This window comes from Condylura cristata, unplaced genomic scaffold, assembly GCF_000260355.1.
Source record: "Condylura cristata isolate star-nosed mole 26May11 unplaced genomic scaffold, ConCri1.0 scaffold00002, whole genome shotgun sequence".
Lineage (NCBI taxonomy): Eukaryota > Metazoa > Chordata > Mammalia > Eulipotyphla > Talpidae > Condylura > Condylura cristata.
In genome coordinates, this window is record NW_004567103.1 from 29,031,874 (window position 1) to 29,044,370 (window position 12,497).

The window sequence follows — 12,497 nt, forward strand, 5'->3', positions numbered from 1 at the left end:
AAGAAAGAAAGAAAGAAAGAAAGAAAGAAAGAAAGAAAGAAAGAAAGAAAGAAAGAAAGAAAGAAAGAAAGAAAGAAAGAAAGAAAGAAAAAGGTAGAACTCTCCAAAGAACTTGTTATTCTTTAGTGGAATGAAGTAAGGTTAAATTGCTGCTGGCAACAAAGAGGATAATCCAAATCAAACCCACTAATTGTCTTTTCGAGCTGCTTCACCAGTTGTATTTTGTAGTGTATCTTTGTGATAGGCATTGCAGCTCTTTTCTTGCTTCAAGAGCATAAACTAGTTGGGTTACATCTCTTGTCACCACCTTGGTCCACTACTCCAACACAGGCCCCAAACTGCTGCTGCAAGCCCCACGCTAACTTTCCTACTTCTGTTCGAACATGCTGCAGCTCACACTGTGCTCAGCAACCAGAGTGACTGAAATTTCAAATCTTCTCCCTCTCCTGCTTATACTCACCAGTGGCTTAGCATAAAATCCAACTCTTGCTGAGATCTACCAGTTAGGTAATCTGATCTGGCCTCCTCTCTCCCACCCTCCCACCTGTTATAGCCCTCAGCTTCCTTCTTGCTGTCCTTCAGCAAGCCACTCAGTTTTGCCTCAAGACTGGAACTTGCTACCTGGACTTGTTTTGCTGGTTCTTCACCAGGTTAGCTTTTGTTATCTCTAAGGACTCAGGTCAGATGTGATCTCTCAGCAAGGTCTTTCAGTGCACCTGTTACTCTTATCAAACGTTTCCTTCATAGAACTCACCCCAATTCAGTCACGTTTAGTTATCAGTTTACTTTTTAGCTATCTCCTTCCCCTTCTAAGATATAATTCTGTGAGAACAAAGACTTTATTTGAGTTGACTGTGACTTTACCCCTACTGCTGAGTCCTGACACATAATTGGTACTCAGTGAATATAATTCTCACTGAATTCTTATTAAACTTGAGGTGTAGTCTAGACCCTTATAAGACAAGACATGACAAAGTCACTTTTGTGTCTCTGTAGTCTCAGCTGAACAATTGGGATAGATACTAGTAATCACATTACACCATTGCCTTGAAGAGTAAATGAGCAAACATACAAAGGGCTTAAAATGAGGCTTAGTAAATCATTCAATAGATGTAACCACTATTACATCTGGCCTTCAGAGTTGGCATTATACTTTACAATCTTTAGGCGTGTACCTGATATACTGTAGTCATCCAGGATGTTTATATTTTATTTGGACTTTTAAGATTTCCTTCTTGAAAGGTTTGGGTTTCCTTCTACTGGATTTATATTTAAAGACTATGTGCTATTTGTCTTCTCCAAGGGTCATCCACACATAAATAAGTGACCTGCTCATGTGGTATAGTTTAAAGGTTTTTCTTGCTAGTTATCCCCAGATACAGAAATTACCTGTCTGGGAACATTGCACTCTGTATTTATAGATCAGGTGTAAATTTTAACCCACTGAGACTTTGGAATAGGAAGTTTATTCATTAGTAGATCTAATTTCCCCCATATTCTTTAGCTATTCCTCATGCATTTACTTTGTGTAAAACCTTGTGGGAGAAAAAACTTGTGTTGTTCATGTGGGCCTTAAAACACAGAGAGGCAAGTAATGAATATTTAAGTGAACAGATAATCAACATTCTTTGACCACAAATGCTATTAGGTAACAGAGGACTCCTTTTCGTTGATTCTCATTTATTGAACACCTGGTGATGTCAGGAGTTGTATCGTGACACTTGAAATTACTTCAGTATTTGTGAATTAGCCTTAGTAGGAACTCCTGCTATAAATCTCATGGTCTACTAGATATTCATGGGGATATTAGAAAAATTATGTCTATTTAAAAATTTTAACAAAAACTTAGACTAACAAAATAATCACTGGATTGCATTCATTGAATTTTCTTACTGTGTTATTGGTAACTTTGGATTTCTTATGCTGACTGAAGACTCTGAATTCATCATCCATCCCCTACCCATTGCCTATATTCCCTGCACTCCTGCCTTCTCACTCCCCACACTCAGGTATTGGCTGCCTTTCACCGAGACTACCTCTGCAAGAATGCCCCACTTCTCTATCTGTCAGGCCAAGCCTTGGCCCCTGTCACTTAAGCACTTGTACCTCTCAGGTTCCTTGAGGATACAATGATTCACTCCTTCTTGACCCACAAGAACCCTACACACCTGCAAATCCTTCAAAGCTTGGCACAAATCATGTCCTCTTATAAAGTCTTTCCTGACTCATTGTATTATTGTTCGTGTGCAAGATCACTGAAGGACCTTATGAATTTTGGAATTAATTAGACAAAGGTGTCATGTAATCTTCCAAGAGAAATGCAGCCTTGAGGTAAGGTGCCTGTTTTGGTGAACAGAACCCAAATTGGAGGTCAGTGTCCTCTTATCCCATTCAGATCACCTATACAGAACACAGACTGCACTATTTTTAGGGGGTTCCACTTATATTTTGCTATATATTTTGCTACCAGGGTGCAAATCCCTTGTCAGCAGAAACCAGACTTTTATCCTTATCTACCAGGGAACAGTTTGATACCTGGCTCCCAGTGTAGTTCAAGAAGTATTTGCTCATTAGTGAAGGAATAAATGAAATATAATTCAAATTGAAAAATTAATTTGTATTCATCAGGAAATTTTTTCAAGTTTTCAAGATAAGGTATCTTTGTTGGGGAAAATAATTAGCAGTTCAATGTAAAAACTGGGGTCCTGTATGAACACATGTTGGACCCTTGAATTAGTGGGCCCTGGAGAGCCCACAGAAGCTCCACTTTGCTCAGTCCACAGTTTAGCTCCAGACTCACTGTGCTTCTTCCTCCAGCCTGCCCTGAAGCGAGACCTGCAGGCACACCTGATTGCCTTGCAGCGAAAGCTGTGGACACACTTTTACATAGGTGAAATTTGGACTTGACAAGTAAATTAGGTCAGGAACTCTTTCACTTCCAAAGAAATCTTGACATTTAAAAGTGATATGTTCCAAGATCCCCAAGGAATTTTTTGGAGTGTTTTTAAATATTTGCTTTTAACTGATTACTGGAATAGGAGAAAATAGACTAAACCCTGAAAGATTAGGCACCACTACCAATTGTACAAAAGAAAATAGGAATAAAACACTTTCTAAATTATAATTCAAATGAGAGTGGTTTATTAGATTTAGGGGCATTTTTTTTTTTCTAAGACTGCATCAGGAACATGCTTTGTATTTATTCTTGTCCTCTCTCTCTCCAAAAGCCTGATAGTAATTTTTTTCTTTGTCTTGTATTTTGAACCTTTACAAGCTACTTTAAAAAAAAATCACTTCTGGGAAAACAGAGAATAAAAAACTAAATAATTGCTTTCATTCACCAAAATACATTAATCAATTAATTGATCTATAAACATTTACATGTAATTGTGATACTTTTGGCTTTGGGTAATTGACTTGTCTATCTAAAGGAATGAAAAGAGGGTAAGCATGTGACCTTCTAGTTAACATTTGAAGAATCCAGAAAGCACCAAGAGCTCTATTAAGTTAGACCAGATGTCTGGAGGGCTTTTAAATCTTCTTTATATTGGTGCCAGCATGATTTCCCAAAGATGGGTTCAGACCTGCCCTCCTTGAGTGGTTTTGGCTACATAGATTAAAATGAGGTAAACTCATTATAGCCTCAGCGAGTCTGGCTTTGAAAGATTTGAAAAATGTTCTTTTATTGAGACTGAATAGCTTGATGTACTTTTGCTGCCAATATCAACATAGTCCAAGGGCCCTCCTGTTATTTTCTGCTGGAGTTTTCTTAGGACATGGAATGGGGCGGGGGAGGGGTGTGAAAAGCCTCAGAGAATTGTGTTTTGTTTTGCTTTTTTTCTTCCTGTTCTTGGCTCAGACAGCAAGTTGATGGTAAATATTGGGCAATTTATTTAACCACACTATTCCTCAATTTCCTTACTCGCAATGCTATCTTGTTTATAAGGAGTTTTGAAATTTTTGCAAGCACACAAAACAACAGTGCAGATATCTAACACATATCTTATTTCTCATCTACTTGATGTCTCCTCAAAAATAGAGACCACTTGCAGCAGATTCACTTGGGGTGATTGCTAAAATGCAGACCCCTAGCCCACTCCAAGCCTTATGAATAGAATCTCGGGGGATGCAGCCAAAAATTTCTTTTGTAAACATGCTCCTTGGGTGATTCTGATGCCTCCAACATATCTCTCTGAATATCTTTGTTTTCTGGTGAACCTTCAATAGAACTGGATGTTTTGTACATCAAAAAATTCCTGGTTATCTCCCAGTTTTCTGAACTGATTTAATCTGAACTATTTCCCCTAGAATTTGTCAATTGTGATTGAATCATTCACTTAAAAAAAACACTAATTCAAAATGATGTAAAAATAAACTTTGTAATAAAAAGAAACACTAATTCATGTCCTGAAAAAGTAGGAAACTTAATAGGATATTGAGACCTAGCAGTTCGCAGTCAAGGGTAGGGTGAAATTAACCTTCAGACTTCCAAAAATATGAGAATAGAACTGATGAGCATCAGTCTCCCTGCTTTTGACTTAATGCTGGACTTCCCCTAAGAGCCCAAGGCTTGGCATCCTTCTTTTGATTTGGGCACTGACTCAGATTTGGCCTTGGGAATACCAGTGAGTCTTTCTTAGTTTCCTCTTCTACAATATATACTCTCTCCATCCTCATGAAACTTTTTCCAGAGCAGCTGTTGGGTTTATTCAGGAGGAAAGTTCTGTTATGGCAACCATATGTTTTGCAACCACATGTAATTTAGGGAACCTTGGGCTATATCATATATTCTGCCTATGACTGCAGAAGATCAAAAGAAGTTGTACAGCCTTTCCCTTTGTGTTGGGGACTGGATCTTTAGAGAAAAGGGTACCCAGGCTTACAGATTTACTAGATAAGATACTATAGAAGCTGCAGAGAGACAAGCAGAGTCCCTGTTTCTCTGCTCAGAAACCTGCAAGAATGAAGGGACAGCTGTTTACCTCCAGCTTTGCCCCACTGCCTGCCCAATAGGGGTGACTCTCTTAGTTCACATTTATCATACTTACCACATTTTTGTGGATTTTTTATTGCCTGTGACCAATAGTAGCTTTCCATTGCTGCATGACAAATTACTACCATGGTAGCAACTTAGCACAACAAGCAATTATGATATCACTGTTTCTATGGTCAGGAATCCAGCTAGTTGCATCTTCTACTCAGTGTCTCACAGGCTGAGGTTAATGTGTCAGCTGCTTTGCCTTCTCATCTGGAGGCTCAACTAGGGAAAGATCTGCTCCCAAATTTCCTCATGTTGTCAACAGAATTCATTACTTGCAGCTATAGAATTCAAGGCAGTTTGCTTTAAACCTATCCACAGTCAGTCTCTGTCCTGAAGATGCTCTTTTCAATATCTTGCCTAACAAGGTCAGGCCCGCCGAGGATAGTCACTGTTTTGATTAACTTAAAATCAACTGATGAAGGAGCATGAGTATATATGCAACAACCTGTCACCTTTGCCATATTCCATTGGTTACGATACTGCTTCCCTCAAGAGAGGGGAGTTATGGAAAGACCCTAGTTATACTTCTAGGTCCTCTAGGTCCTCCTAGAAGTCTGCCTACTGCAAGAATTTGATGACTTCAAATCCAGCATTCGTTCTAAAGTGTGGAAGAGGAGAATTGTCCTTCAGACATGACTAGTTCTAAATTCTCATTCCCATGCTTTTGATCTTTTTGTTAATTCTTGATTAGCTAAAATTAACCTTCAGCGAAGGGAAAGTATTTGATTGGTTGGCAGGAGAGAAGAAACAGGCTGAACCGGGTGTGATAGTTACTTATACCCACAGTCATCCTGCCCTGAGCAAAGTCAAGCATTTAAACACTTGCTTACTTAGAGATTCACATAGAATTTCTTTTATTTCCTAGTTTATCCACTATGCTTCAGTCCATAAAAATGAATTTACATATATTTATCCAAGATTACAACTATAAAAAAGGAGTTACTCCATTAAGAAGTTGACCTATTACACTCTTTAATGTACCAGAACTACCAAAACAGAGGGGAAAAAACAACCCTAGAGGGAATAAGCAATAGAAATCAGCCTCTCAATAACTTTCTTATCATAGCAGCACACTGAAGAGAGAAAGACAATGTGTCAGAAATTAAAAACAAGTAGCCAGGTTAATATTGCTTTGTAAACAAAATGTATAACTAAATAAAAAAGCAAATATGCTGGAAGAGAAAATGGAAGATAATAAAAGAGTTAGCCTCTTTTTGAAGTACTTATACAAATCAATATAAAATCTAAAAGACTTTAGGCCCTCCCTGGTGGCACAGTGGGTTAAAGCACAGCACTAAGAAGCTAAAGCCACTTCAGCATGAGTTCGATCCCCAGCCTAGAGGTGACCACATGGCACAGCAGACCTCTCCTGTCTTGCCTGTTGCTCCCCTCAACAATGTATTTCAGTATATTTGCCTGTTTTGTTTAGCACACTGTCTCTGGTGAATCCTCTCACTGGCCCTGTACCTCTGGCCTGTACCATAGTCTATATACATAAACAAATCTTTAAAAAAAAACTTTAAAAAAAAATTTTTTTTATTTTTTGAATGTTAAAAAAAGGAAATTCTGGGGCCCTCCCTGGTAGTCCACCAGGTTAATGCACAGCACTGAGAAGCTGAAGCCACTTCAGCATGAGTTCAATCCGGGCCCCAGAGGTGACCCAATGGCATGGCAGACCTCTCCTGACCCGCCCACTGCTCCCCTCAGCAGTGTACTTCCTCATTCAGCCTGTTCTGCTCCCACTCTGTCTCTGGTGAATCCTCTCACTGGCCCTGTACCTCTGGCCTGTACCACAGTTTATATACATAAACAAATCTTTAAAAAAAAAAAAAGGGAAATCCTTATCCACTCTACAACATGAACCTTGAAAACATTATACTAAGTGAAATAAACCAGTTGCAAAATACAATTAATATATATTTCTACTTACATGAGTTATCTAGAACAGTCAAATTCATAGAGACATAAATTGGAATGGTGTTTGTGAGAGCAGGAGAAGTGGGGGTTAGTGTTCAATTGTACAGGCATTTTGGTTTCAAAAGATGAAAAAGTCCTGGAGATGAATGTTGGTGGTGGTTGGAGAAAAATATGAATATAATTATTCCTACCGATTGGAATACTTGAAAGGGTTGATATGGTAAAATTTAGGTGATACATATATTTTTTCAAAAAATAAAAAGAAAAGGTAAACTCTAAAGGAGATGAACATGTGTGTCACAAAACAGAAAAACTAACAAGCAAGCTGACAGAATGATGCTTAGTCTTGCTGATAAAGGATTTTTTAAATTTGATTTAAAAGAAATTTTTTTTTAAAGATTTATTTATTTATTTGTACAGAACTGGGGTACAGGCCAGAGATGCGGAGGGTGAGAGAATTCACCAGAGACAGAGCGGGGAGCAGAACAGGCAGATCGATGAAGTACACTGCTGAGGGGAGCAGCGGGCGGGTCAGGAGAGGTCTGCCACGCCATGTGGTCGCCTCCGGGGCAGGCGGGAATCGAACTCATGAGGAAGTGGCTTTAGATTCTCAGTGCTGTGCTTTAACCCGCTGCGCCACCAGGGAGGGCCTAAAAGAAATTTTTTAAAGATTTATTTATTTGTGCATTCAAGACCTGTGACACAGGCCAGTGCTGTGGGGAGTGAGAGGATTCAACAGAGAAAGAGTTGGTAGCATAACAGGCAGGTCAACAAAGTACACTGCTGAGGGGAGCAGCAGGCAGGACAGGAGAGGTCTGCCATGTGGGTCCCCTCCAGGGTGGGGATCGAACTGTTCAGTGGCTGGAGATAGTTTGATAGTGCTGTGTATTCACCCTAAAAGAAATTTTAGTCTAACACACAAAGTCTGTAATATATAATTATATTAAAAACATTTCTTTGAAACATTTGCTTCTTTACTTACTCTCCCTAGAATACACTCCTCATTTAATATTTTTGTTCCAGTGTTTCACATAAGATACATTCTAAACTATTCCTAAGAGTATATGCTAATTCAGTTTTTTTTTTATTGAAATCTCCTTGAGGTCCCAATTGAATTTCCAGATTAAAAAAAGTTATAATAAGAATTGTGTTAAATGCAATTCTGAAATAAATTTATTATATAAAAAAATAGCTTTTGGCTGCAAAGATTACTGGATCATTTCCCCACTATATATCCCAGACTTTGCAATAACAAGAGTTATAAACTCTGAACCAAAGGCTATCTCTACATCTTAAAACTGGTATTCCTTTAATATAACTGCCTCTTTGCATTCCTTTTTCTCATAAGCCATGTGGCCACACACCTGCTTTATTATCTCTTTGTTATCTTATGATTTCCATGGGTTATAATCATTTTTTGGCAATTTAAGCAATGAGAGTAAATCTTTTTGATGATAATGAAATGAAGCTAACAATACAACTCTTATTAACTGGTCAAACACTGTATGAGCCAGCATTTTATTAAGCATTTTTCTGTTATTTCATGTAATCCCCATATCTTTTTGAGACAGGATATTATTCCCATTTTATAGCTGAGAAACTGAAAATTCACTCGCTCTAAATTACACAATTGTTTGGTAGAGCCGGAATTCAAACTCTGATATGTCAGATCTTCCTACTACACACACACACCAAAACTAGGAATATTGTATAATTTTATTTCATAATATAAACATGATCTATAAGAATAAAAATTTGAACATAAGACTTTGTAGCAATAGCCTGTTAACTAGCAGAACTCCTAAAATTCCATGTAAATTGAAAAGCATTTTCTTTTCAGTCAGAGTTGTTTAGCTCACACAAACAAGCTGTAGGACATTCAAAATAAAATGCTTCCTATTCTATGTCTGTCAAAAGTTCAGATTTACTTCCTGATAAGATGTACTATTTGGAGATTGTCTTTTTTTTTTTTTTTAATCATGACTCAGGTGCAAATAACAGGAAAACATATTTTTTGCCAATCTTGGCAAAAGGGAAGATATTTCCAAAAAAGAATACTTAATGTAGTAATTTAAATGCCCATTATTTTGAATTGTGAATTAGGAGAAAACAGAGTATAACTCGGGATTCAAATAAGTAACAATGCTTTACTGATTTGAACAAGAAAGGCCAGCCAGGGAATCTCTGAGACACTAAGCTGTGAGCCGGGTCTTCAGAGACACTACACTCCTCCCTGCCCATCAAGACAAGACAATGCCAAACGCATAGATGATCTGAGAGACCTGGGCAAATGCCAGCTCTCAAGATGAGTTGTTCTGAGAGGGCTTATGTTCATGTCTTTAAAAAAAAAAAAAATCAAGAGAGAAACAAAACACTGACCTTCCACTGTAATTCTTGTGACAACTAAACAAATAGTTGTGTGTGTGTGTGTGTAGACACTGAAATGGATTTTAAGTGGTTGGGAAATGTAAATAAAATATTTTTGCATTGTCCCATTTCCTGGAACAAAATGCAGAATTTTAATTCTGAACTTTCAGAATTTTCTTAAACAAGTGAAAATTGACAACAAATCCGTTTGAATAGGAAAGATAAGCCTCTACACACACACACACACACACACACACACACACACACACACACACACACCATTACACTCCTAAGTGTTCTAATCTGTGTACACGGTTTCTTCTGTTTGCAGAGCTCACACTTGTTTTAACCGTCTGGATCTTCCCCCTTATCCATCCTTCTCCATGCTTTATGAAAAACTCTTGACAGCAGTTGAAGAGACCAGTACCTTTGGACTGGAGTGACCTGGAAGCACAATGACTGGCTGGCAGTGGCAGGACACGGGATTTCAGAAGCTGCTCTCGAGAAGAATGGCCGAACCATGGGGGTTTCAAGAACAAGCTTTCGTGACAGTAGAGCTGTGTGCTGTTATTTTCCAGGAACACGTGCCCTGTCACTTCTGGGGACTGAATGGTGGTGATGAGTCCTCTTGGAAGGATTTGGGTGAGCTTGATGCCCAGGGAACAACCCAACAGTCTCTCGATCAACAGTTCTTGACTGCCAAACTTTTTACCATTTATTTTGTTCCAAGACAAAGGTGAACTTGTACATGATCAACTTTTAGGAACTTGGGATGGAAACTTACCTTTAAACGTGGTTCAAGCCAAACTAGCAGCACTTGACCCAATCTCCAAATTAGCGCAAGTTTAATAACATAATAAAAAGTATGTTTCCGGAAAGTACATTCATTTAAGCCCTAAGTTACAACAAATATTCATTCTCTTGCTTATGAGTGCCTGCATGGTGTGCACCGTAGGTTGCTGCGTTCAAGGGACACTGATGAAAACAAAACCAAGTCCATATGAGGTAACTTTAAAGATTTGCAATAAGGTGGTCTGTGACATGTATATGCAGTGGTATATGTGTAATTATGGCTGAAGACAAACTGTTATACAATGACAGATTTTATGCTTTATAATGCATGAAAACAATTTTAAAATAACTAACAATTAATCACAGCATATCAGGAAAAAAAGTACACAGTGAGTTCTGTTTATTTTTATATAAGTTCATTATATTTATGTTCTTTGAGATGTATATAAGAACCTACCTACCATACTGTACGTATCACCTATTCCATTTTCATGTTCCATCCATGCTTACTCGGGCATCACGCTAGTATGTATCCTTTTAAGCACTCTCAAGGGAACAAAAGGGCCTTTTATTTTTATAAAGGTACAAAAAAACTCCCCGAAATATTTTGCACTGAATGTACCAAAGTTGAAGGGACATTACAATATGACTTACAGCAACTCCATCACTTGACAAGTATGATAGAAATAGCTTCCAAATCAGACTTTCTTCACAGTGCCATGTCTACCACTACAAGGACTGTGCATCTAAGTAATAATTTTTTAAGACTCACTATATGTGATAGTATGATATGCATTTATTTAAAATGCATTAGACTTTCTTCCATCCATCAAATACTTTACAGGATGGCATTTAATACAGATATTTCGTATTTCCCCCACTGCTTTTTATTTCTACAGCATCATCAAACACTCAGCTCTCTTAGGGAGCCATCAACAACACCGAAGAGATCACCTCTCTTTAGTAATAAGACTTCCATTTTCTCTCATCAGTGAAGACGTCACAAATTGAAACCCTCAGTACTATATTTCTAAGCCTACATTTTCACTGATGCATAATTTTCTTATCAATATTAAGAAACAATTTTTCTATGGTATCTCAGACATTGCATGACATCATAAAGTTCTTTCTGCTTTGTTTTATCAGAGAATATCCTTCATTTTTATTGCTTTTGGGGTTGTTCCACATCGTTGTTTATTTCTTGACTTATGGCCATAACTAATCAGACTACAATAGAGTGAAATTAAATTGTGGGTAATAAAAACACTGGATTAACATTTGTTTTGCTAGCCTGTGGTTTTATAAGCATTACCCAAACATTTCTTTTAGAATTATATTTATTACTAACCATGGAATTCCTATAATAGAATGTTGGCAATCTTATACTTTATAGAGATCATATACATGGTTTTCAGAGGTGGTTTGTAAGAACCGATTGCTCTCCTGTTAGTTAAGCTATATTTACTACTGGGAATCTTGGGAAATAACCCACTCACATTGCATTTCTGCAATATAGGCAGTTACTGCAGAGTGAGGAATTTTTCTGGAAAAAAAAATTATTGCAGTTATCTGGTAGTAAGAAAGGAAGATTCATCTGTGTATATCTGGGGCAGGAAAAAAAAGGCAGCAAGGAAAATTATAACTGGAAATGTTAGTTTGTACTTAGTGATGAATTTAAGTATATATTTAATTTTGCAAATGATTTTTACTTGTTTGTATTTTTTTCATTATAAGAAAAAATAATATAACATGCACTTTTTTAAAAAAATCACATTTTTGATGGTGTATAAGAGGTTTCAGATATGGTATTCTCTAAACAGCTGAGATGGGAGGTTGCATCCTTTCAAAAATACATTCAGAAACCATGTTAGCTTTCATTTTTGTTTGTGACATTTTGTTACCATAATCCACATTAATAGGTAAAAGAGATTTGAATAAAATGTATGTCTTTAATTATTTCTAACAATCATACCTCTTTGTTAAGTCTTCCAGCTTCTTCACAAATAATAGCATAATTGTCTAGTTGCGACTAGTCTCAGAATTGGAAATGATCAAAGATTTACTTAGCTTAACAGAACACCAGAATAAGTAATCTATTTTTCTTTAGTGAAGCAAAAAAAAATCTAATAATAACTACATAAAGTATCAAATAATATTTTCACAGAATAATAATACTTTAATATTTTCTATAAATGAAAATATCCTAAATATTAGATTCTAGACTGTGAGCCTGAATAACTTGGCTTATGGTCTTGATTTCTTTAAGAAACTTGTAAGTGATACATCCATAAAAGCCAGTCACAATACATCATACAGGCATGTAGAATACCTCTCAGATAAGAGAAAAAGCATATGTTGGCATTCACTCTGTGCCAGCTAC

The 12,497-nt window shown here is 37.2% G+C and overlaps 1 protein-coding gene across 1 annotated transcript in view; it reads left to right on the plus strand.

The window, feature by feature from the left end:
• HECW2 (HECT, C2 and WW domain containing E3 ubiquitin protein ligase 2) overlaps positions 1-11,816 on the plus strand; it is a 202,282-nt gene extending 190,466 nt beyond the window's left edge. Inside the window, exon 28 of the mRNA XM_012728869.1 lies at positions 9,657-11,816. Coding sequence (XP_012584323.1) covers positions 9,657-9,768 — 112 coding nt within the window. The 3' untranslated portion in view covers positions 9,769-11,816. The remainder of the gene's footprint in view (positions 1-9,656) is intronic.
• The last annotated feature ends 681 nt before the right edge of the window (positions 11,817-12,497 follow it).